The sequence below is a fragment of the Adiantum capillus-veneris genome, chromosome 15, assembly GCF_014529385.1.
Source record: "Adiantum capillus-veneris isolate H3 chromosome 15, ASM1452938v2, whole genome shotgun sequence".
Lineage (NCBI taxonomy): Eukaryota > Viridiplantae > Streptophyta > Polypodiopsida > Polypodiales > Pteridaceae > Adiantum > Adiantum capillus-veneris.
Genome location: NC_140945.1, coordinates 57115073 through 57138802, shown reverse-complemented (window position 1 = coordinate 57138802; position 23730 = coordinate 57115073). Strand labels below are relative to the sequence as shown.

General features: G+C 43.3%; 1 protein-coding gene across 2 annotated transcripts in view; it reads right to left on the bottom strand.

Annotated features, from left to right (window-relative positions):
- Positions 1-3795: 3795 nt before the first annotated feature.
- LOC147440726 (2-Cys peroxiredoxin BAS1-like, chloroplastic) overlaps positions 3796-23730 on the bottom strand; it is a 71739-nt gene continuing 51804 nt past the window's right edge. Inside the window, exons 1-6 of one of the 2 annotated variants that reach the window (XM_086483573.1) lie at positions 6967-7077; positions 5185-5266; positions 5025-5104; positions 4769-4894; positions 4571-4684; positions 3796-4379 (exon numbers count right to left, since the gene is read on the bottom strand). In XM_086483573.1, the coding sequence (XP_086339699.1) occupies positions 4263-4379; positions 4571-4684; positions 4769-4894; positions 5025-5104; positions 5185-5266; positions 6967-7077 (630 nt within the window). In that variant the 3' untranslated portion in view covers positions 3796-4262. Of the gene's footprint in view, positions 4380-4570; positions 4685-4768; positions 4895-5024; positions 5105-5184; positions 5267-6966; positions 7078-23730 lie in introns of those variants that run through there. The other variant, XM_086483572.1, reaches the window with a different exon arrangement.

The following is a 23730-nucleotide window of genomic DNA, read 5'->3' as shown; positions in this document are numbered from 1 at the left end:
AACATGAATTCCCTTTTCCGATACAATGTGTCCCAAATATTTAATTTCAAATTGGAAAAATAAACTTTTTTTAGATTTAAATACAAGTGGTTTTGTAAAAGCAAATCAAATACGCGTGTTAAATATTCTTTATATTCTTGTTTAGATTTACTAAACACCAAAATATCATCAAAAGAAGACAATGAACAAATCACGGATGGTCAATAAAAATCCTATTCAGCATACATGTAAAAGTAGATGGTGCATTTATAAGACCAAATGGCATGACAAGAAATTCGTAATGCTCAGTTTTGTCTTGAAAGCAGTTTTGTAAACATCTTCCTCAAATATTTTGATTTGATGGTACCCAAATTTAACGTCAATTTTATTGAAAATATTTGCCCCTTCTAGTTTTTCTAGCTAATCGTCAACTCCGAAAATAGGAAATCTAGTCTTAATGGTGATCTTCTTTAAAGCCTTGTGGTCGATACACATGTAATAGGTTTCATTTTTCTTGTTAACAAGAAGTAATGGAGCTCTTTATAGTAGACTACTAGGTCTTATAAGTCCTCGATTAAGTAAATTGGTGATTTAGTTTTGTATCTCCATGTAAGTAGTTCGGTTTATGGGGATAAGGTGCTCTACAAAAAAGTTCGCTACTCTAGATAATATCAATTTATGATCTTCAAGGGATGAAGGTGGAATTCTAGGAGGCAAATCATGCATAAAATAGTTCTTAAAATGGAAGAGAAAGTCATCGTGTGAAGAGTGATGAGAAGTTTCAATTTTAATAGACGGTTGATTTTCAAGCACTAGGTATGTTTTTTCTTGCTTTTTCTAATGGCTTGTTTGGCTTGAGTGACAACCTAGTGGATACAATTCCAAAAGAAGTTCACACAAGGCAATTCTCTCTCTCTCTCTCTCTCTCTCTCACACACACACACACACACACACACACACACACACACACACATGTCTAGGTTGACATCAACATGGACACAATTCCAAAAGGCAATTCACACAAGCGAATGTGCTCTTGTCAAATATGGTAGTGGGCTATCTATCTATCCACGAACCTCCTCTCCTTGCCAACTCTCTCTCTCTCTCTCTCCAAACTTGAGTTTCATCTAGAGCTAATACATGGATGGCCAAACTTTTCCATAAGCATGTAAACCCCCCTCTCTTCCCAGAGATTCGAGTTTTCATTAGTGTCCCTCTCTTTTGCACACACATGTGCACACACACTAACACGTGGAGGTACCCAATGTTTAGCAATTTTTGAAGCACTTAAAAAAAGAGTGTAGAAGTGCCTCTTTAAACTTAGCTTTCAAAATTGTGAAGTACCAACTTGCACAAGTTTCTAAAAAATATCAATATTAATCTCGAGAAAAAGGCGCTTAAAAGGATAGATCCAAAAATATATTCAAAAGGCACTGCACAAATTTTTTAAAAGTATCAATATCAATCTTGAAAAAAGGCGCTTAAAAGGATAGATCCAAATATATATTCAAAATGCACATTTGCATTGAATAGCAAAATCCCCTCAAATTCATCTTTCTTTTAAAGTGCACTTAAATTGATACATTTACCCTGTATAGAGTAGAAAGTTTGACTTTCCATTGTCAAAAGACTTTTCACTTCCTACATTCTTACCCTTCACTTTTGCATTTTAGATTTTTTGAAAGCCCAGTGAACCAATGTTTAGCATGTGAAAGTGTTGAGCTCTCACCATTTTCTCAAGCTCTTACAGATGTAGAATTCAATAAGCTCAAGTGGAGGAAACCTTAGTTACTTAGTATAGCTTTAGTGAAGAAAAGCCACATCATTGGACTTTTTAAATTAAAGCATGTTAGGATGGTTGGCCAAACATAATGTGTGTGAGTATGAGTAGCTCATACACCTCATTCTCCCTACCAACACCGGTATGTGGCTTCTTTTGCAATCACCATTATACAATGCATGTACACACAACTCTCAAACTTGTTCCAGACTGGTTGATACTGTCAAATAGACAATATCAACACAACTCTAAAACTTGTTTCATACGAACTTTTTGGTTGATATTGTCAAATACAAAAAGATTAAAAAAGAATCGCTTGTTATGGTGAAATTGAGGATGTGTCGTGGACTTATTGGTGAGAATGGTAAGAGCCCAAGTGACAAAGGGTAGATATACCCATGCCCCAAGTGAAAGGGTAGATACTTCATGGGTATACAACATAGGAGCGAGGGCCAATATTGGACTCATAACCACGAGCTATCCCAGTGGGAATGATGGATGAGAATGGTAAGACCCCATGTGACAAAGGGTAGATGTTTCATGGGTATACGACGTAGGTAAGAGTCGATACATGTGGAAAACAGAGTTCTGACAACATTTCTCCCCTAGAACTCATTTGTGATTGACAACATGATTGAGCAACAAGATGGCATCATGGCAATAGCCCTCGAAACAACATGTCTCCCAAAGAGACAACAACAATGCCTCACCACAAACAAAAAGGCTAGCCTCAAGCTACAACATGTATATCCACAACAATATAGCTACCTTGACAACAATGAAGAACAATAACAAGAGCATATAACATAGAAAACACCTGCAATACATCACAAAGAATCATTCAATCAGTGGGTTTCTCCTCCTCCTCCTACCACATGAGGCTTTGTTTTACCGTTAAGAGTCATTGCCTTTCTCCTTGTAGAAGTCTTTGAATGATGGATGGTTGGCCTTGTCGCAATGTGGGCAAGGATGCTTGGTAAAACAATCCTGAGCATAGCGGCCTCGCTTGCCACATTCATGACACCTCCTCCCCTTGGAAGAGTTAACATAAGCTCCATTGTTCAAAGCCCCATTGGAAGTAGTATCTTTGTCATTGGAAGTAGTGGTGCTTGGGGTTGATACCCTAGTTATCATCTTGTTCTCGAAGATCTTCTGTTGCAAGTTGTTGATGACATCCTCAAGCTATGGAATTGCATCCTTCTCCTTTAGGAGAGGGCATAGTTGGTGAAGAGGGTCATCACCAAATATGCAAATGAGTGCATGTTAAAGAGGGTTAGTTGATGGAATGTCTACCTCTTCTAGAAGCTGATCAATAGGAAACAATCACCAAATGTGCAAATGAGTGCATACATATCATAGGAAGGACTGAGACATAATAGCATTGCTGTGTGATTACATATTGAATGGTAATTATGAAGGCAATCACGCATTTATAAGTGAGAACCATAATCTACCTACCAAAGTCTAAGTAAAGGTTAAAGTGCAAAGATTACCACGAGCAGCACAAATCTTGAGGGATTAAGCTTCATGGAGGATGAAGAGGCATTAGGGGCACATATTCACGTCAAGAGGGCTTTGACGTAATTCATGTCAAACTGAGCATAGGTCTACAAGGTGGTCAGCAAAGACTAATCGCAAAATTGAGCTTAGTGTACGGTAATCCTGATATTTAGTGATGTAAGAGGGTGTGAGGATGCGCTGAATTGTTGAACATTCCGTCTATCGACTTCAAAGCCAATTTATAGGAGATAGGTTATCCAAAACTATGCCACTAATTTGGAGATTCTTCACCTACCGAGAGAGGAATCTAGTGGCTAATAGTGGGTTGATATACTCGAGCTACCCAAGTGAGAATGATCAGTGAGCATGGTAAAAGCCCTTATGTGACGAAAGGATAGATGCTTCATGGGTATACTACATAGATAAGAGTGGGTAAGGAACAAAAGGAGTTCTCGCAACCACTACGCTGAGTGAATTTCCACCTAGACAACTCAAGCACCCAAGCCAATGAAGTGTAGGCACCCGGCTAGCATGAGATTATTTGCACAAAAATTTCATACATGTATTTATACATAATATTGTATTCACTTTGTGCATGGCATAGCTTGTAAATCTCACAGCTATGATTGGCTATCACAACTTTAAAAAACCCTAGAAAAACCATATACATCCCTTCCATTTTTCTTTCTTTGATCAAGCCTTAAGAGAGGATTTTTTCTTTGATCAAGCCTTACAGGAACAAAATTCATTCCCTGGTTGATTCTTTATCGTAATAGTGATGAAAATGTTATCATCTGACATACCATATTGAGTTTTTGCTACCTCTTCTAAGAGATATACGTCACAAAATACCGTTCTACGTATAATCTTCTTGACTGCTTTTAGTCTCATTATGTTATATGAAGTTGAATGAATGGGCTGGCCGGGGCAACCATTAGTCTTGGGAGACACTCCAATTGAGGTCGCTGGAAATGTGAAGCAAGACATCACTTTGGCGAAGATGTTATATGGCAGCAAAATACTCTTTGCTGAGCTTAGAATCTGGCTTCATTGTCTTTTCACCAGGCTTCCACCCTACTGGGCATACCTCATCTGGATTCTCCTGAACATACTGAACAGCCTGCAAATGCAAAATGTAACAAATCTGTTGCACAATGTGTGTATATACAATGTGTGTATATATATATAGAGATATATACATAGATGTGTGTGTGTGTGTGTGTGTGTGTGTGTGTGTGTGTGTGTGTGTTTGTTTTTATTTATTTTATTTACTTGTTTAAATCAATGAAAGGAATAACAATTGTAACCAACCTGTAGAGTTCTCAATGTTTCATCTACATTCCGCCCAGTCGCTAGATTGTTGATTGTAGCGTGTTGAATGATGCCATCTTTGTCAATGATAAATAGACCTCGTAGAGCAATACCCTGTAATAAGTGACTTCAGTACTGAGCCTTTTAGTATACCTCCATAAACGTCCAAAATGCCCGAGGGTTAGGAATTAGGTTAACCTGGCCAGGGATTAAAACATTGTATGCTTTGCTTACTGTCTTAGTCAAATCTGCAACCAGAGGATATTTTAAATCACCCAAGCCACCTGACTTGCGATCTGTTTGGATCCAAGCAAGATGGGAAAACTGCATGTATCATAGCATTATCAGGCTGTTGTATGTCAATGCAGCTAAACCTCCATGGTACTCCATTTCATAGGCAGTAAAAGACCAGAATTTTGAAACAAAATGAAACGCATATTTTTCTTGCACTTGCCACACTGTCTGTCGAGACACCTAGAACTTCTGTATTGAGCTTCTCAAATTCAGCATATCGGTCACTGAAAGCAGTTATCTCTGCTCGAGCATGGCCATAATTCCTTGTTAGTCAGGTAATTTCAAATGTGCTAACCAAAAGATAGAGCTGCTAATGATACCTGTTGGACATACAAAAGTGAAGTCCAGGGGATAGAAAAACAGGACCACATACTTCTGCCCTTTATAATCTGAAAGCTTTACCTGCATTGAAAACAGCCCTTGTGCACATCACAACCAAAAAACCGCATTAAGCATAAGGAACATTTCCTGCCAAAAATGAGCTGAAACATGTTGACTAATAGATGAGGGCAAGTCTTTCATGCCACACCATTTATCTTCATTAGGTCAAAAAGATCTGTGGTTAGAAAGGGGCAAAGAGAGAGAACACCAATATACATTCTGAATTCTATACAGAAAGGTGTATCTTCAAGATCTGAATGTCAGAAGAAAAAACAAAAGTAATCTAGAATGCATTGTCCAATGTGCCTAGCAAGACAAAATGACTCTCTCTTCTCCTGCATATATTGCTATTTGAGTACCTCGTGCCTTGCATGTAATCAAGAATCCACGTGATTTTTGAGTGACTTTAAGAAACGATTGAGTGAGCTTGAGTGAGATAATTGAGTTCATCACGGGAGGGTGAGAGCGTCCTCCTGTGTAAGTCTCCTCGACTCAAACGGATGACTTGAGAGAAATAGAAAGAGACACGAAAATGTCTCTTAACAACCAGAATGGCCCATGAGACCAGAACAAGATACAATTGATGATGATATACCTTAGGTTAGAAAGTGTCACAGAAAATGGAGCATAACGCTAACGAAATCTTAGCCAGGTTAGAAAGTGAAAAGCTATTGAATGACTCCAGAGCTATAGGCTACAACTAGCTAGTCATAGTAGTTGTCTCTCATGAGCATCTTTAGGATTGTCTTAAGGAGAAAGTGCTGAGTTGTCCTCCAATAGCGGGCAATGATGGCTCGAAGGAAGGTGTAAGCTAGGGCCTCTTGTTCGTGGATGCCTCTTCCTACAGATGGCAATTGCGCTCAAGAAGCATCCAAGCATTAGCCAGACTCTCTCCTAGTGCATTGAGGATACTGAGGACGCATGCAAGTAACTTTTCGACATAAGCGAGTCAATTAAGACCCTCCAAGAAACCCAATATTAGATGAAGGTCCCAATTGGTCACTCGCACTCTAGAAATTCATACGTGTCTTAGGCCCGCCGTCTTCGGAGAGATGGGAGCTCAGCCGATGCATGGACTCGTGGAGAGGCTATTTAAGTTGCTTGTCCAAAGTCGAGTGAACCCTCAAAAGCCACAACCTTTTGAGTCAAGTGAGAATCGCTTGTATGCATTTAATCTTCCAAGAATTTCCCACCCTATCCTGTCTTTGAGTAGATTTCTCAAGTTCCTGTGGAGGTATAATATTTAGTTTTCTCAAACTGAAAATGTACCTTTCTAGCATCAGACAGATCTAATACGAGGAATCTAGATAAGGTAACACTATCATCATACCTCAGTTTCACTGCTTGATTGAATAGGATGTGGAGACCATCACCTTCATCATGCATAGCTTGGACAAGGCTTGTAGAGAATTAGGTCCTACATGGCACTTCCTTTATGACACCAAGGAGCTAAGTTCCTGACACGCTCTAGAGGTGAAATGCATGCCTTAATACAGAAAAAGGGTACCCTTTTTTTAGATATTGTCTGCAAAGCAAGAGAAAATGGGTGATAACTGATTCTTCCAAACAGAAAATTATAAACAGAACTACATTCCTCGAGCAAAAATCACATCGCCTGTAATGTATGACAAATCTTTTGTGAACTCATAACTAAGCAGTCAATGGCATAACATCTTAGAAGTGCTCAGAACAAGTTTTACACAAAAAGGAATGTATAGTACCTTTACAAATTCTTGATCCAAAACAGCTTCAGCCTCAAAATCAGGTGCTTCAACTCCTACAAGAGGACGCTCTCCCTGTAAGTTCAAGGCACATAGGACATTTTTCATCATGATGTATGATCATACTTGACAATGAAGACTTCACTGATAAGTTATGATGCTCACATCAATCAAGCTTCACCTCCAAAAAAAAGAGTGAACCATGCAAGGTGAGCAGCAATGGACTATATTGCATGTAATTAGATTATACCTTTGTTTGCCCGAAAATGTTATTTGAAACACAACCAAAGGTTCCAAGCTTTTAGTGCAGTACTAGGACAGAATGTTTGAGGTCCTGAGCAACTCTTTTTAATATGGTCACAAGAGTAAGCTAATTGTCAGATTCTTATACTGCAACTGAAAATTACACCAGAGGGGACCCGTGGTTAGCACATCTCTCGATGTACCCATATCTATAGCATGTGTCTTAGCTGCATATACCTGCACGGAGACCAATGCCAACCACAGCAACCCCTCGGATGTATCAAAGATTACAGACGCAAGAAAACGACTTGTAGAAGAAGCGGAACAGGAAGGAGATGGATAAGGAGCAAAAGGAGATTACTCACTAGAGCTTCGGACCGCAATTGTCTCTACTACATTATATCGACAAGCTGTCTCTGGTAGCAACCATTTCATGACATGGATGTTCAAGGCCTTGGGCAAGGTGTTGTGCCTCTTCGACCATCGCCCAAGCAGTGATCATTGTACAAAGAGGCCTTGCATCCACGGAATTTGGTACAGGTTTCCGTGGCAAACTCCTTGCTCACACCCGCATTCATCATTGCCTAGGACTAAATGACCCACCCTCGGAGCATTCCCACTTTGTTTTGCTTGGGGAATAGTGTGATGCTCAATGCAGGCGCCAAGGAATGGTGAAGTGCATCACGGACCCTCCCATTAGTGATCCTTGTACAAACAAACCTGCCATGGTATTTGGTATAAATTTCTATGGCAAAGTCCTTACTCACATCAGCATTCATCACTCCCTAGGACTAACTGACCATCAAAGCAATGGCCGCTTTGTTTTGCTTGGGGAATTTCCTAATGGCCAACACAGCTGCCAAGAAATGGTGAAGTGCATCATGGTGACCCCCCTAAGTGATGTGATTTTGCAACTAATGTAAGCAACTCTATGAAAGCAGGACCACTACCAAGGGGTGAGCAAAAGCCACTCCAAAATGTGATAAGGTGAAACAAACGCGCGGAGAGGATCTCCCACCCAACCATAGCCACCATCCGGTAGCACCCCCGTGCTAGGGCCAGCGTCCGAGGACGTAGGCGTGCACCTGTAAGACTGAGCGTCCCATACCACCCGGATTCACCTCCTCGAGGTGACCTCGCACACTCCTAGCCTCACGGGCTAACCACTAGCACTCTGCCAGTGGGGGTCGATCACTACAAATGAGGCCTTGACCTCCTTTTTAAAATAGCGGCCAGCCACACTCGTTGGGTTCACACTACGTCCACCCGGACACCAGACGCCCATCCCGACAGTGTCTTAGCTAGATCCCCTCCCTGTAAGGGGGACATAACATACTTCCCCCCTTAAGAACCATTGATGTCCTCATCAATGAAGTGGGGATACTGAGCCTTCAAGGCTCTAACTGATTCCCAAGAAGCAAACCTTTCAGATTGACCCGTCCATTTAGTTGAGTACTCGTCATAAGCCTTTTGGCGCGAATGACAAGTACGATGATCTAAAGCAGCCTCTGGTTCTCGAGGAATATACTAAGTTTGCATATCTTGCCATACATTTTCCTCAATAGGCACAACAACCTCGGCTTCGCCTAATTTTTCTTTAAGGCGGTTGACATGAAACACTGGATGTACACTAATATCTGAAGGAAAAGCTAGTTTATAGGGAACTTGGCCACTTTTCTTTATGATCAAGAATGGACCACAAGATCTAGCTGAAAGCTTATAATGCTTTCCAGTTCACACTGTCTTGGAATCCTTGGGTATCTTCAGATAGACCCATTGTCCCACCTTTAGAGTCCTTGGAGATCATATTTTATTAGCATAAGTAGTAACTTGATCACGATGTCCTTATACTATCCTTAGCCAATTCGAGCATTTCTTGCATGTCGTACAAGAAATCTCGAGCTTGGAGATCCTTGACTTTGTCTAAGCCAATAGCAATAAGGGATTTAGGCTCAAATTATACATCGGCGTGAATGGGCTAAATCTAGTAGCAGAATGCTTGCTACTATTATAGGCAAACTCTAATTGTGGAAGGTATCTTTCCCAATCAGACTGCCTGTGAGAGACGGAAGCCCTCAATATGTCCTCTAGCGTCTGATTCATCCTCTCAATTTGTCAGTCGCACTCAGGATGATTGGAGGATGACATACTCAACTTCGTCCGAAGGTGAGCAAAAACATCTTGCCAAAATCACCCAGTGAACTTAGTATCTCGATCACTAATGATATCCTCTGGTAGACCATATAGCTTATAAAGTTGATCGACAAATAAAACTGCGAACTCATGGCTTTTTACTGTCGACTTCGTTGGTATAAATTTTGCCATTTTTGTGAGTCTTATCGACCACAACCCAAATGGCATCATTGCCACAACTAGTATTTGACAAACCAACAATAAAATCCATAGAAATACTCTACCAGTTGGCATCAGGGATTTCCAATGGATGTAGCAGGCACGCTTTCCTAAGGCGCTCTGCCTTATTGACCTGACACTGAGTGCACCTCTTCACATAGCTCTCTATGTAAGACCGCATCCTTGGCCAATAGAAATATCGTTTGACTAATGCTAAAGTTCTTTGGATGCCTGGGTGCCCAACGTTGGGAACATCATGGCATTCGAACAAAATCCTTTGTCGAACCTCATCGATTTTCGACACGCAGACTTTACCATTTCTAGACAATAGTCCACCTCTAATGGAATATTGTCGTTGTCTCGTCTCTCCCACATGACTCACTCGGATCTCCAGACCACCCAAGCCTATACACGAGTCATGCTCCGCTTCGACCTCGTTCCATATCTTGCCAAAATAGCTCGGAACGATATAGCCCTCGAAGAGAGATAGAAATCCGTCGAGATTTCGGCCATAGACAAGGCATTAACTTCAGGAATCCGGCCGAGTGCATCAGCAACTCGATCTCGATCCTTTTCTGTAACGGATCTTCTTCAAAATGGGCCAATTTCGCAATTTATCCAACTTTTCAGGGTCAACACGAATTCAACCGTGAGTAATAATATGACCCAAATACAGAGGCACTCTCTTAAAAAATTCACAGCCCCGGTGGTATGGGACGCTCGGTCTTACAGGTGCACGCACGTCCTCGGACGCTGGCCCCAGCACAGGGGTGCTACCGGATGGTGGCTATGATCGGGTGGTTCGTCCGACACATGTCCGTAGGCAGTCCGTGTAGTCGGGAGATCCTCTCCACGCGTTCGTTTCATAAGGCATGGGGGGTTCCGAGCGAGCCAATTTGTGTATCCCTCCCCCCTCCCCTTGTTAAGGGTTCAAGCATCTCTCTGAATTCATCCAATCGGTCCCAGTTTCTCCTAGAGACAGATGTTAGGGAGTGAGGGATGTTTTATGGTTGTGCCCGGCCAATGTGAGGTAGGTTTCTCATATCGGGTTGTGTCATAGTCATGTTTAGCCTTGGGTTTTGGCTTGGTTCCATCCCCAGTCTTGTGATATTTTTCCCTGTGCCCCATGGGCATCGGGAGCCTCCTTTCCACTCTCTCCCTATTTTTTCCTATTTTATCTAGGTCGTGGAGGTATAGGGCTGGGTCGGGCAGGCTGAGGTTTTACTTCCAAAGAGTGCAGATCAGCCACAATCAGGGATGCCCTCCCTTCGTGGCCCTAGGGGGCAATCTTTTTGCCCATCGCTAGAGGACAGGAGGGGAGAAGCCCAATGTTTTTGAGCAGCCCTCTCCTTACGGTAGCCAGCATGTAAGGTGCAGCGGAAAGGAATGTGGATAGTGCTCAAGATGGGTGCTCTGAACTGTACTCAAGGGTTCCTTTTACTTACGGAGGTAGAGCCTTCTGTAACAGACTTGGACACTCCAAGTCAAGAATCAATCATGACACCACAAAATAACCACTTCAAACAATTCACAGATCACAATAGATTTGCACTGGCCCGGCGGAGTTCCTTGCCTAGAGATATTGGCCCCAAAGACTGGCGCCCCTTTCGGTATTTCTTTTTGTATTAATCAATCATCAAAGTACAAGAGAGCGGTTAGGGTTTCACTCTCAGACTCTGCGTCCAAATGCACTGAAAAGTGAGGCCCTCACCACTAATTTAAAGATTACAAGGGATGCCCAAAAGCAGAGCCCCAAAAGCTTGAAAGCAAAAGCAGATTCTCTCTCTCAATGAGTCAATAAAAAGCAAGTTCTCTTTTTCTCTCTTTCTCCCAAATCATAGCAAAAAGCTGAGATTTGCGTCGCTCAAAATTTCAAAAAAACCGCGATTTCCGGAAATTAGGGTTTTTGGCAGAAATTAGGGTTTGGAGGAATTTTAGGGTTTCTGCTTCCTTAGCCACGTCATCACTTTGTGACATACCCCCCTCTTGAAAGCATAGTAATCGACCACGATTACGCCTGCATAACCGACAAAAGCCATAAACCGTCTTAGCAGACACTGACTATTAGTACCTACGTACTAGGAACACACATCTAGCACATGTACAAAATCGACAGTCACATCACACGACATCACAGGACATCACCAGACATCACAGCACATCACATGACATTCAACATCCATTCGGATCTTAGAACATGATTTATCGGCAATGTAACTAGCAATCACATCTAGGTCTAATCGGGACCTCATCGATGCCCGATTCACTAACCCCTATTGCAACCATGTCTATTCGAGATCAAGTAGAACAAAATGCTACAGTCATTTCGTCTATTAGTTCCTGCACTCAAAAAAAGTAAAGAAACAAATCACTATCATTATCAGGAATTCCATTTCATAAAGTCATCCAGCAGAATACTGTCAGCTATCAATATCCCTGAAGCTCAAAGAGACATCAGTGACTTTAGTATCAAAATCGAGGTATCTGTTGACAAGGGAGCGGAGTGACTCTCCTCTTGTGCATCCCACTGCACCAGATCTCCGGCCAAGCTGAATTCTGGGTTCCATTTGGAGTAGACTATGCTAAACCAAAACATCGAGGTAAAGTATCTGCTAGGTCCTCCTCCTCCATCCACTTCGCATCAAATGCAGGATGGTGTTCGGACTTTACCTTTCTTCATATCGTTATGTGCCAAAAATCTGTTCAGGAACAAGGATCTCCTCGTTTTCTTCCACTTCGGGTTGCTCATCAGGCTCCCCATCATCAGGCACATCACCCTTAACAGGTTTCAAGAGACTCACATGCAATGCATTGTGAATCCTCCAAGTATCTGGCAGTTTCAATCGGAAGGAGACATCATTTATCTTGTCAGTGATCTGGAAAGGTCCGTGGTATCGCATACTAAGCTTTGGAAAAAGCCTCTCCTTTCCCTTTTTCTTTCGTAGACGTGCCTTCTCAAAACGTAAGAGCACCCAATCATCCTCCTTCAATTTCAAGTCGCGACGATGGCGATCCGCTGCCTTTTTCTGTCGTTCTTGAGACTCCTGCAAAGTCTCGCGAACCTTGGCAAAAGCCGTATCCAAATCTCGCGAATATTCATCCGCTTCAAATATCTAATCTTTCGTGCTCAGGAAGGATGGAACCTTCGCAGCACTTTCAACAATCTCACATGGCGTCTTCCCCGTCGAAGAGTGTACCGTGTTATTGTAGGCAAATTCCACCAAAGGTAAGTTCTTTTCCCATTGAGTCTTCTGATCCGAGATACAAGACTTCAATAAATCTAATATCACTAAATTGGCAATCTCAAATTGCCCGTCAGTCTGCAAGTGGAACGATGACAACTGCATGCCAATGTTCTCCCAAATTGCCTTCCAAAACAAACTCATAAATCTGGGGTCTCTGTCGGAGACAATCGTCTCAAACGTGCCATGTAATCGGAAAATCGTCGTGATCATTCTGTGTTCTCGGGAGATCAAAAATGAAATCCATTTCAATACTTTTCCAAGGGCGGGTGGGTATGGGTAAAGGCTTTAACAATCCTTGTGCCTTATGCCTCTCAAAATTGACCTTCTGGCATACTAAGCAACTGCGCACAAACTCTTCCACATCCTTTTGAGTCTCGGTCCATAGAAGTATCTCTCTACCCCCTTCATGGTGGTAGCAATGCCGCGGTGACTCATAAAAGGTGGACAGTGGCATTCAGTCATAACCTTTTCCCTCGGCGGTTGTGTAACGCACAACATAGTCCTTTTCATCAAGTAGCCTTCCCGAAGGGAGTATCCAGCTCCTGTCTCCCCATCCCGTATTCGTGTGAAAATATCTGCAAAATCTGTATCTGTGGCATACTGATCGACCATATCCTCGAAGCTTCTATGATGTATCGCGGAAATAGCCAGATCCAACGGCTTCCGAGACAAAGCATCTGTCACCACATTCTTCTGTCCCTGCTCATGGACAATCTGGAAGTGAAACTGTGACAAGATGTTCGCCCACAGCATCTGCTTTTCCGAAAGCTGCTTCTGTGACAAGAAGTAGCACAAACTTTGATGGTCTGTAAAGACAGTAAAATCCACTCCGAGTAGGTAGTGCCGCCACTGAGTAAGAGCATGGATCACTTCCAAAAGCTCTTTCTCATATATCTGTGCTGTCATCTCCGGCCTAGAGAACAATCGACTCTCGTAAGCAATGACATGGCCTTCTTGCATCAAGACCATACCCAGACTACGACCACAAGCATCACAATATACTTCAAATGACTTTTGCAAGTCCGGCAAAGTCAAAAGTGGTCCCGTAGTCAATTTCTCTTTCAATGTCTGAAAGGCAATCACTTCTGTGGATCCCCACGAGAAAGGGACTCCTTTCTGTGTCAAGATATGCAAAGGGGAAGCAACCTCTGCAAACTTTCGTATGAACCGCCTGTAGTACGAACACAGTCCAACTTCATGGACATTCTTCCAATCGGGCCAATCACGTATAGTCTCTATCTTGGCCGAATCCACTTGCACTCCTGTTGCTGAGACAAAGTGTCCCAAAAAGTGTATCTCTGAAGCAGATGATCTCTGTGTTTTGCCTCATTCTTGGAGAAAACAATGATATCATCAAAGAAAGTGCCAACAAATAGCCTGTGCTCTCGAAAAATCCTGTCCATCATCCGGTTAAATGTCGCAAGAGCATTGGTTAAACCAAAAGGCATCACCAAAAAACTCAAATAACCCAAAAGTCGTCCGAAAAGCTGTCTTGTAGACGTCTTCCGCCGCAATTCGGATCTGATGATATCCACTCTTCAAGTCAATCCTGCTTAAGCACGAGGATCCCTGTAACCTGTCGAGTATATCATCGATCCTAGGAATCGGAAATCTGTTCTTGATGATGATTTTGTTGAGAGCTCTATAATCAATGTACATTCTCCAAGATCCGTCTTTCTTCAAATCCAACAACAATGGAGAGCAGTACGGTGAAGTACCAGGCTGGACAAGACCCTTTTCCAAGAGGTCTTTCACTTGGTTCATAATCTTTTTAATCTGTACTCGGCTCACACGGTAAGGTGGCCGGTTCGGTGAAGTGATTCCAGGTATCAGGTCAATGGTCTGATCTTCAAGCTCTCTAAAAAGCAATCGGCATGAGTGTGGAGAAAAATATTGGCGTTCTTTTATTCAGGTCAAAACATATTCAATCTTTATCCATCGTTCAGTTCTCTCCCAAAAGAATGAGTAAAGAAACTGAAGTTCATCGAGTACAATCTCTGAGCCCTTCCTTTGTTAAAGTCGCTTTCTCGGCCCGATAGTCAACCACGGCGTAGTTCTGGTGGTACCAAGGGATTCCGAGTAGAACATCACTCGCGTGCCCTGAACACCCCTGTCATTGCAAACGAAGTTTGCCAATGCTCGGTGTAATGGCAACATCCCATCCAGGTGCCAATCGAACTACCTCCGCCTGTGGCGTCAGTCTGTCGGGCGTAATTCCAAATCGAGCCGCCAATTCCAAGTGAAAAGAAGTTGGCCTTGGCTCCTTCAAAAGAGCTTCCAGATCCTTCACTTTGCCCAAAAATTCTCTAATCGTGTTTTGCAGCTAGGTATCCAATTACGCATGTCGGATGATGAGCGCAAAGAGGCTTTTCTCTTTGGATTGGATGAGTATATCAAGTACGATGTCGAGGTACTCGATCCAATCGATCTCAACAAGGCAGTAGTGATTGCTCTCGCACAGGAGATAAAGCACAACAAAGGAAAGCCCAAGGAGAACAAGACTTCCACAAGTACCTCGCAGACTTCTCAGAACCCTCAGAACGGTAAGAACAGCAAGAATGGTAAGAATGATAACTCTTCTAACCAATCTACCAACAGTATCTCATCAAAGAATTATCCAATGAATCTAAGGGTAAGGCTAACACAACTGCTAAACCTAAGCTTACTCCAGATGAAAAGGTAGCACAAGGAATAGTAGGAGGATACATCACGTCGGAAGAACAAAGCACTTATTCTAAGGAAGGTTGTTGTTTTCATTGTCACATTAAGGGTCACATAAAACGAACATGTCCTAAGCTTGAATCGAATGAATCGAATGAATCTAAAGAACCCACAGCACCCACTACATCTGTCAATGCAATGAATGATAACACGATTGTGCCCAAAGTTTCTCAGGACCCTCCCATTGATGATTCTCTCATTAAATGTTATGGTCGTACGTCGGGACACCGTTTTGTCATATTGTTTGACCCAGGTAGTATGCATGATGTGATCAGTTCCTCTCTTGTTGAGAGAGCCCGCCTCGAAGTTAGTTCGAGATCTCCTATCGAGGTCTTTGGCTTTCGTCCTGGTATGGACGCTCTTATCACGGAGGAGTGCCTTGATGTGTTGTTTGCAATTCAACAGACTGCCTTCACTAGAAGATTTGTTGTTTCTCCTCTCTCAGGATGTGATATGATTTTAGGCATGAAATGGTTTCGTGAACTGAACCCTCTCCTTGATTGGGAGGCTAACACTTTAACTCTCAATGCCAAAAGTGATTCTCCTACTGTCTTTCATGGAGTGGACATTGCTCCTTCTCCATCTCTCATTGCTAATATGCAGGACAGGATTGGAAGGATTCAGGAGGAGGAGACTCTCTCAGTCTCTGTCTCCACAGCATGACACACAGAATTTGCATGATTATGAGAAGCATGATGAATTGAATGATAATGATTTGCATGATGATTTGGATGATAAAGACAAGCATGATGACTTGCATGAAAAAGAAGTGATCGTTCACTAGGATGAGATGTTAGTGGATGCTTTTTCTAGCGAAGCTAACCTCGTTGCAGATTCGATCAATCATGAGGAATCGATCTTGGCTCTCGAGCCTTGGTCCAAAGAACCATCACAGGAAGTATTATGTGTTCGCATGATTGATACGCACCCATTGTTCGAGTGTTTCATTCGTGAAGGTTTCCTGTATTTTAGTCAGCATCGTTATGTGATCCCTTTTCCTAGGCATGACATATTGTATGTTGAGCACGTTTCTCTCATGGATGAACACGAATGTATGCGGATTGTTCATAAAAAGCTGAAAAATTTGTATGTAAGGAAGTCACATTCCATGTCTCTTCCTTGGCATGACCCAGTTTCCAAAAGAGCACATGATAGTATGAGCACCAAGCATGGGCATTTCCATTGTGATTTGCCACAGTTGATTGATTTCGATCAAACAGAAAAGATTCGATCGCATTGTTTGCATGTGTTTGATGAACGGGTTGTCTCTATGTTCATCTACATTGCATACAGTCTTTAGAGAAGACAAGATTTTTTTCATTCACTTTACATAGAATGGGTATGTTCATGGTTTTGTGTTGGAGATGGTTTCATGAATTTTCAGCCATGGAGATTCTGAAGACGAAAGAAGCAGGACTCTAGAGGAAGTTGAAGCAAGGATGGAGCCACAAAAGACTTTGTGTCGCTTTCGGCGCGGCACAAAGAAGCAAGCGTTGCAGACCTTTATGAAGTTCAAGTATCGCACGACCCACACATCAGAGTGGGCCGGCGAAGAGTCCCTTCCAGGATTCCGGATGCTCTTGGCGATCTCCCTCGACGCCATACAGTTCGGTACCAGTACCTCACTTTGAAAAGGAGGGGATGTCACGTGACACATCCCAACCCTATGTGTCCGTGGACAAGCTACACCACAGCACGGTTCAGTCAGTCCAGTCAGTTTAGATGAGCAGTGATCTGGCACTTTTGTGAGTCTATTCGTAGACCGTGCATCCCAGTCACTTAGCATAGATGCATATCCTCCGGTTGCACACAGCACGATCATTGGAATTCCCATCAGAATCCATTAGCATCAGTTAGGGGAATTTTCTAGTGCATTTAGCCTATTTTCCTATTTATTGGTATTTTCACTTATTAATTTTAAGTGACTTTCCAATAAAAGTAGGTAGGGCAATTTTGCTAAGTTAATATATAAGCAAACCCAAGTTAGCACTTTTTGGCAGAAGAGGCAGTAGGAGCTTCCTACTCAATAGGCAACTTCTCAGCAGTATCCCCCCTCAGCACTTAGCCTCGCCATCCTCTCCCATCCCCTTGGCGTTTTCACAACATCATCCATCGCCATTGAAGTTCCCCCCTTCTGGCGTTAGTTCCCCTGCAAATCAGCCCCAAGGCCTAGCATTTTGGGATCGTAGCCCTCAGCAAAAACGCCAGCTACACATCAGCCCTTCAGCGTTTTGTAGCGTTTTTCACAGCATGGACCTCAGCTTTTGCAGCATTTTCAGCAGGTGCAAATCAGCCTAAAAACGCAGCGTGACAAGAACAATACCTCAGCGTTTTGCCATCAACATGACCCCCGACAAGAACCATTCATTTCCAATCAAGAACCATCGACAAAAACAGTCATTTTCAGCCCCAAAATCAGGCCATGAAATTCAGCAGATAGAAGACCATAGTTTTCAGCCATCGAGTCATTGTCGTCATCACCGTCGTCGTCATCCGCATAGTCCCATTGCATCAGTCCATTGCATTCGCATTGTACACCTTTGTGCAATCAAAGTAGACCACTCTCGCCGACGAGAGTGGGGCCTTCGGAGGAGGGTTTTACAACCTCTCGGGTGTCGAATCTCTTCTCTCTCCTTCTCTAAGTCTCATTCACTTGCACGCACAATATCCACTCACTTTGTTCATGATCATAGCACTCTACAAGACGGAAGGCTCTCTCCTTCCCTAAGAACTAAAAGGAACCTTGAGCAATAAAGATCACTAATCTTGAGAAAATACAACATTCATTCCGCTGCACCTTACACAAGACTTGTTCTCCTTACGCTTTCCTTTGTTGTGCTTCATCTCCTGTACGAGAGCAATCGCTACCGCCTTGTTGAGATCTATGGGGTCAAGTACTTCAACATCAAACTTGATATACTCGTCCAACCCGAAAAGGAATGCCTCTTTGCGCTCATCATCCGATTTGCGTAATTGGGTACCGAGCTGCAAAACACAATTAGAGAAAGATATAACTCGCATACCATTTGCTTGAGATTGCGCCAATCTTCCATTAACCATGCTAGGTACTGAGGTGGCAAGAACTGCGCCTTGAGCTTGTCTTGGAAGTTGGCCCAATTGAAAGAAAGGGACACGCCTTCCTCGGCTTCCTCTAGGTGCGCGGCCAACTGTGCCTCTTGCCTTGCGTGATACCAATTAATGGCATCACCAACAAGATACATGGCTGTTGTTAAAACTTTGCTATTCCCTGTTTTCTTAGTCGTCGCAAAATAAGCATTAAATTGATGCAACCAAGAATGAATAACATTAGCATCCATCTTACTGTCATACTTACTGAACGTCAACTTCTTAGTGACTGAATTGTTGGAGTCCGCATCTCTACTTGTGCTACCTAATGAACCGCCCACATCCCTGATTGGCTCGGATTTCGAGGTGAGTACCTGTAGGACCAACTATGGCATGCGTTAGTCTCTCTGCGCCTCACGCTCTAACTCCATAGCCGCTCGCCTTTCTTCGGCTGCTATGCGTTGACCTTCAGGTGCTTGCTCACGCTCAAGCTTCATAGCTGCCCTTCTTTCTTCGCGGTCGCGATCCATGGTGACGCATTGCACCTCTTGTTATAGCATCATGTCCATCATCGACTTGCCCAAAGCCTCCATAGGATTTGGTGCAATCCGTAGGGTAGATGGGGATGGGGTGTGAGTGCACGTGTGCAAAAGCGAGCGAGCGAGCGAGAGAGAGAGAGAGAGAGAGAGAGAGAGAGAGAGAGTAGACCACAAACGCAAGATATGGTGAAGAGCATGCGATCAATCCCCCCATGACTACCATGAGCAAAAGACCTTGTCTGTACAATCAGATGATCTCTATGAGATGTCGAGGTGGATACTCCCCTGGCCCCATAAATAGGTGCCCAAGGGGAGGTAGAGCAAGGCTTGATGAAAATCCCCAGGACCCAACAGAAAAATGATATGTGGAAATATATGTGGACGCCCGGACAAAATGTGGACGGCCGGCCCCAAGCTCGGGCGGCCGGACGAGGTACAACCTAGACTATGGGTGGCCAGTCCGGAGACATACTAGCCCTACAAGTATGCGCTAGACCTATGAAGCAGCAGAGTGGTGTAAGTCTAACACCCCCTCTCAACATCCGATGATGAACAAACCGCATGAAGCCGAAAATGTGAGGCAAATGATGAAGATGTCTATTGCAATGTCCACTGAAGGACAATACTCCGACGAACTCTGCGAGTGTAGCTGTCACAAAGTGATGACGTGCCGGACAGCAGAAACCCTAATTTCTGGCTGAAACCCTAAAATCTGCCAGAAACCCTAATTTGCAGGAAACCCTAATTTCTGGCTGAAACCCTAATTTCAGCAAACCCTCAAATCTGCTGGTACGGAATTCCGGAAATTGCGCCGCAATTTGCACTGACAGCTTTTGGGCAATGCTTTCTGCTTTTTTCTACGCAAATAAGCAAGAGAAAGAGAGAGAAAAAGTAATTTGCTTTTTTTTAGAAACTCAAAAGAGTTTGTGAGAGAGAAACAAACTGCTTTTGATTTTGAAGCTTTTGGGGCTCTGCTTTTGGGCATCCCTTGTACTCTTAAATAAGTGGTGAGGGCTTCACTTCTCAGAGCATCTGGACGCAGAGTCTGAGAGTGAAACCCTAGCCACTCTCTTGTACTTTGATCTGATTAATATAAAAAGAAATACCGAAAGGGGCGCCAGTCTTTGGGGCCAATATCTCTAGGCACGGAACTCCGCCGGGCCAATGCAAATCTATTGTGATCTGTGAATTGTTTTGAAGTGGTTATTTGGTGCTATCGCGGTTGATTCTTGACTTGGAGTGTCCAAGTCAGTTAACAAGGTATCGGAGCACGGGCGATTTCTCTTCTACGGGAAATCCGATCCCCGAATTTTTTTTCCGCGGCACCTATGGCTTCAGGCAATGATCAGTTGACTCTCTCTGCATCTGGAGATGCGGGCAGGGATCACAACGAAGATTCCGGCACGGAGTATGGCCCGCCTAGGCCTACTCAGGCAGAGCAGTGAGAGATGGAGCGTCATCAATTGATTGATGAAGCAACAAAGATGATGCTCAATTTTGCCAAGGACCCGAAGATGGCAAAATATATGAACCAGACCTCTTTGGAAGAGGTACAGACGGAGTGGCAGAGAACCACAACACCACTCCCGAAACCCACTCTCAAGAAACCTTCTGCCTCCAAGAAATATACGGAGAAGGAACTGGAGAACGTGGTTGATGCACGGATTGCTCAGCTTTTCGACGTGCGAAAGAAAGACAAAAAGCACGGCAAAAAGCAGAAGAAAGGCACTGACTTCTCACGATATTTGGGTCGTCAGTCGACATTCGACAAGGCAAAGAAACTGAAGAAGCATATCAAGTTTGAAGACTTACCCAGTTCTTCTTCTTCTTCTTCTGACAGTTTTCTACCTCTTCAGACTCGAGCGAAGAAGACAGAAAAAGCAAAAAGCGAAGCAAGAAACAACGCTTCGAAAAGGGCAAGAAAAAGGCAAAGAAGTCTAAGTCTCGCCCAGTGAGTGACACTTCTACAGAGGACTCATCTACGGACAGTTCAAACTCTGACAACGGAAACTTCTATGCGAACAAGAAGAATTTTTACAAAGCCAACCAGTATGACTTTCTCGAAGATAAAAGCAAGAAAGTCCGAGAGTTTAAGGAAGGTGGCCAAGCACTTAAGTTTCATACTTTTTCGGGATACTCCGATGCTTCGAAGGCTTTGTCTTTTATACAGCAGTTTGACATCGCTTTCGCGGGAGGACGCTATTCAGAGCACTCCAAGATTCGGAGAGCTGCCTCTTATTTTAAGGGGAATGCTCGCACTTGGTGGTCCACGCTTCTATTAAGCAAGACTGTGTTGTAAGGTGCAGCGGAATGAATGTTGTATTTTCTCAAGATTAGTGATCTTTATTGCTCAAGGTTCCTTTTAGTTCTTAAGGAAAGAGAGAGCTTTCCGTCTTATGGAGAGTGCTATGATCACGAACAAAGTGAGTGGATTGTGCGTGCAAGTGAATGAGACTTAGAGAAGGTGAGAGAAGAGATACGACACCCGAGAGGTTTGTAAAACCCTCCTCCGAAGGCCCCACTCTCGTCGGCGAGAGTGGTCTACTTTGATTGCACAAAGGTGTACAATGCGTATGCAATGGACTGATGCAACTTGGACTATGCCGATGACGACGACGGTGATGAGGACGACGACTTGATGGCTGAAATCTGTGATCTTCTAATCGCTGAATTCGAGGACTGTTTCGGTGGCTGAAAATGGCTGTTTTGGCTGCGTTTTTATGGCTGAAAATGGGGGAACATCTACAACCAACTTGGGGGCTGATCTGCTTTTGTGTCTAGGCTGAAAACTGCGTGGATCTGATGTGGTTTAGGGCTGAAAAACAAAATGCTGGCTGAATCTGTCCTTTGCCAAAACGTTAGGCTGATCTGCATATGCAATCCCAAAACGCTGATGTATCTGATGCATGCGAGGCTGATCTGACTCTGCAAAGCAAAAACGCTGAAGTGCTTGATGATGTTGGCGTTAGTAATGGCTGAAAACGCTGATGGTGTTCATGAGGAAAACGCTAGGCTGAGAAGCTTGCTTTGGTGCTAGTGGGGAAACGCCAAGAACTGGAGGGTATTGGCGATGGCTGATGGAAACGCCAGGGTCTGCAAGAGAGGGCGATCCCAAAAACGCTAGAGGGTCTGAGTGTCTAAGGGGGTACTGCTGAGAAGTTGCCTGCTGAGCGGGAAGCTCCTGCTGCCTCTTCTGCCAGAAAGTGCTAACTTGGGTTTGCTTATATATTAACTTAGCAAAATTGCCCTACCTACTTTTGTTGGAAAGTCACTTAAAAATAATAAGTGAAAATACCAATAAATAGGAAAATAGGCTAAATGCACTAGAAAATTTTCCTAAATGATGCTAATGGATTCTAATGGGAATTCCGATGATCATGCTATGTTCAACCGGAGGATATGCATCTACACTAAGTGACTGGCTCGGCATGCACGGTCTACGAATAGACTCACAAAAGTGCCAGATCACTGCTAATCTAAACTTGACTAGACTGACTGAACCCTGATGTGGTGTAGCTTGTCCACGGACACATAGGGTTGGGATGTGTCACGTGACATCCCCTCCTTTTCAAAGTGAGGTACTGGTACCGAACTGTATGGCATCGAGGGAGATCGCCAAGAGCATCCGGAATTCTGGAAGGGACTCTTCGCCGGCCCACTCTGATGTGTGGGTCGTGCGGTACTTGAACTTCATAAAGGTCTGCAACTCTTGCTTCTTTGGGCCGCGTCGAAAGTGACACAAAGTCTTCTGTAGCTCCGTCCTTGCTTCAACTTCCTCTAGAGTCCTGCTTCTTTCGTCTTCAAGAATCTCCATGGCTGAAAATTTATGAAACCATCTCCAACACAAAACCATGAACATACCCATTCCATGTAAAGTGAAGGAAATAAATCTTGTCTTCTCTAAAGACTGTGTATGCAATGTAGATGAACATAGAGACGGAGTGACAACCCGTTCATCAAACACGTGCAAACAATGAGGTCAAATCTTTTCTGTTTGATCGAAAACAATCAACTATGGCAAATCACAATGGAAATGCCCATGCTTGATGCTCATACTATCATGTGCTCTTTCGGAAACTGTGTCATGCCAAGGAAGAGACATGAAATGTGCCTTCCTTACATACAAACTTTTCAGCTTTTCATGAACAATCCGCATACATTCGTGCTCATCCATGATAGAAACGTGCTCAACATACAACATGTCATGCCTAGAAAAAGGGATCACATAACGATGTTGACTAAAATACAGGAAACCTTCACGAATGAAACACTCGAACAATGTATGCGTATCAATCATGCGAACACATAATACTTCCTATGAGGGTTCTTTGGACCAAGGCTCGAGAGCCAAGATCGGTTCGTCCGGAATGATCGAACCGTCATGTGGGGGTTCTTTGAACCTCGACTCGAAAGCCAAGATCGATTCTTGGTGATTGATCGAATCTACAACGAGGTTAGCTTCGCTAGAAAAAGCATCCACTAACACATCATCCTTGTGAAAAATCACATCATCTTCATGCAATTCATCATGCTTGTCTTTATCACCTAAATCATCATGCAAATCATGGTCAATCAAATCATCATCATGCTTCACACAA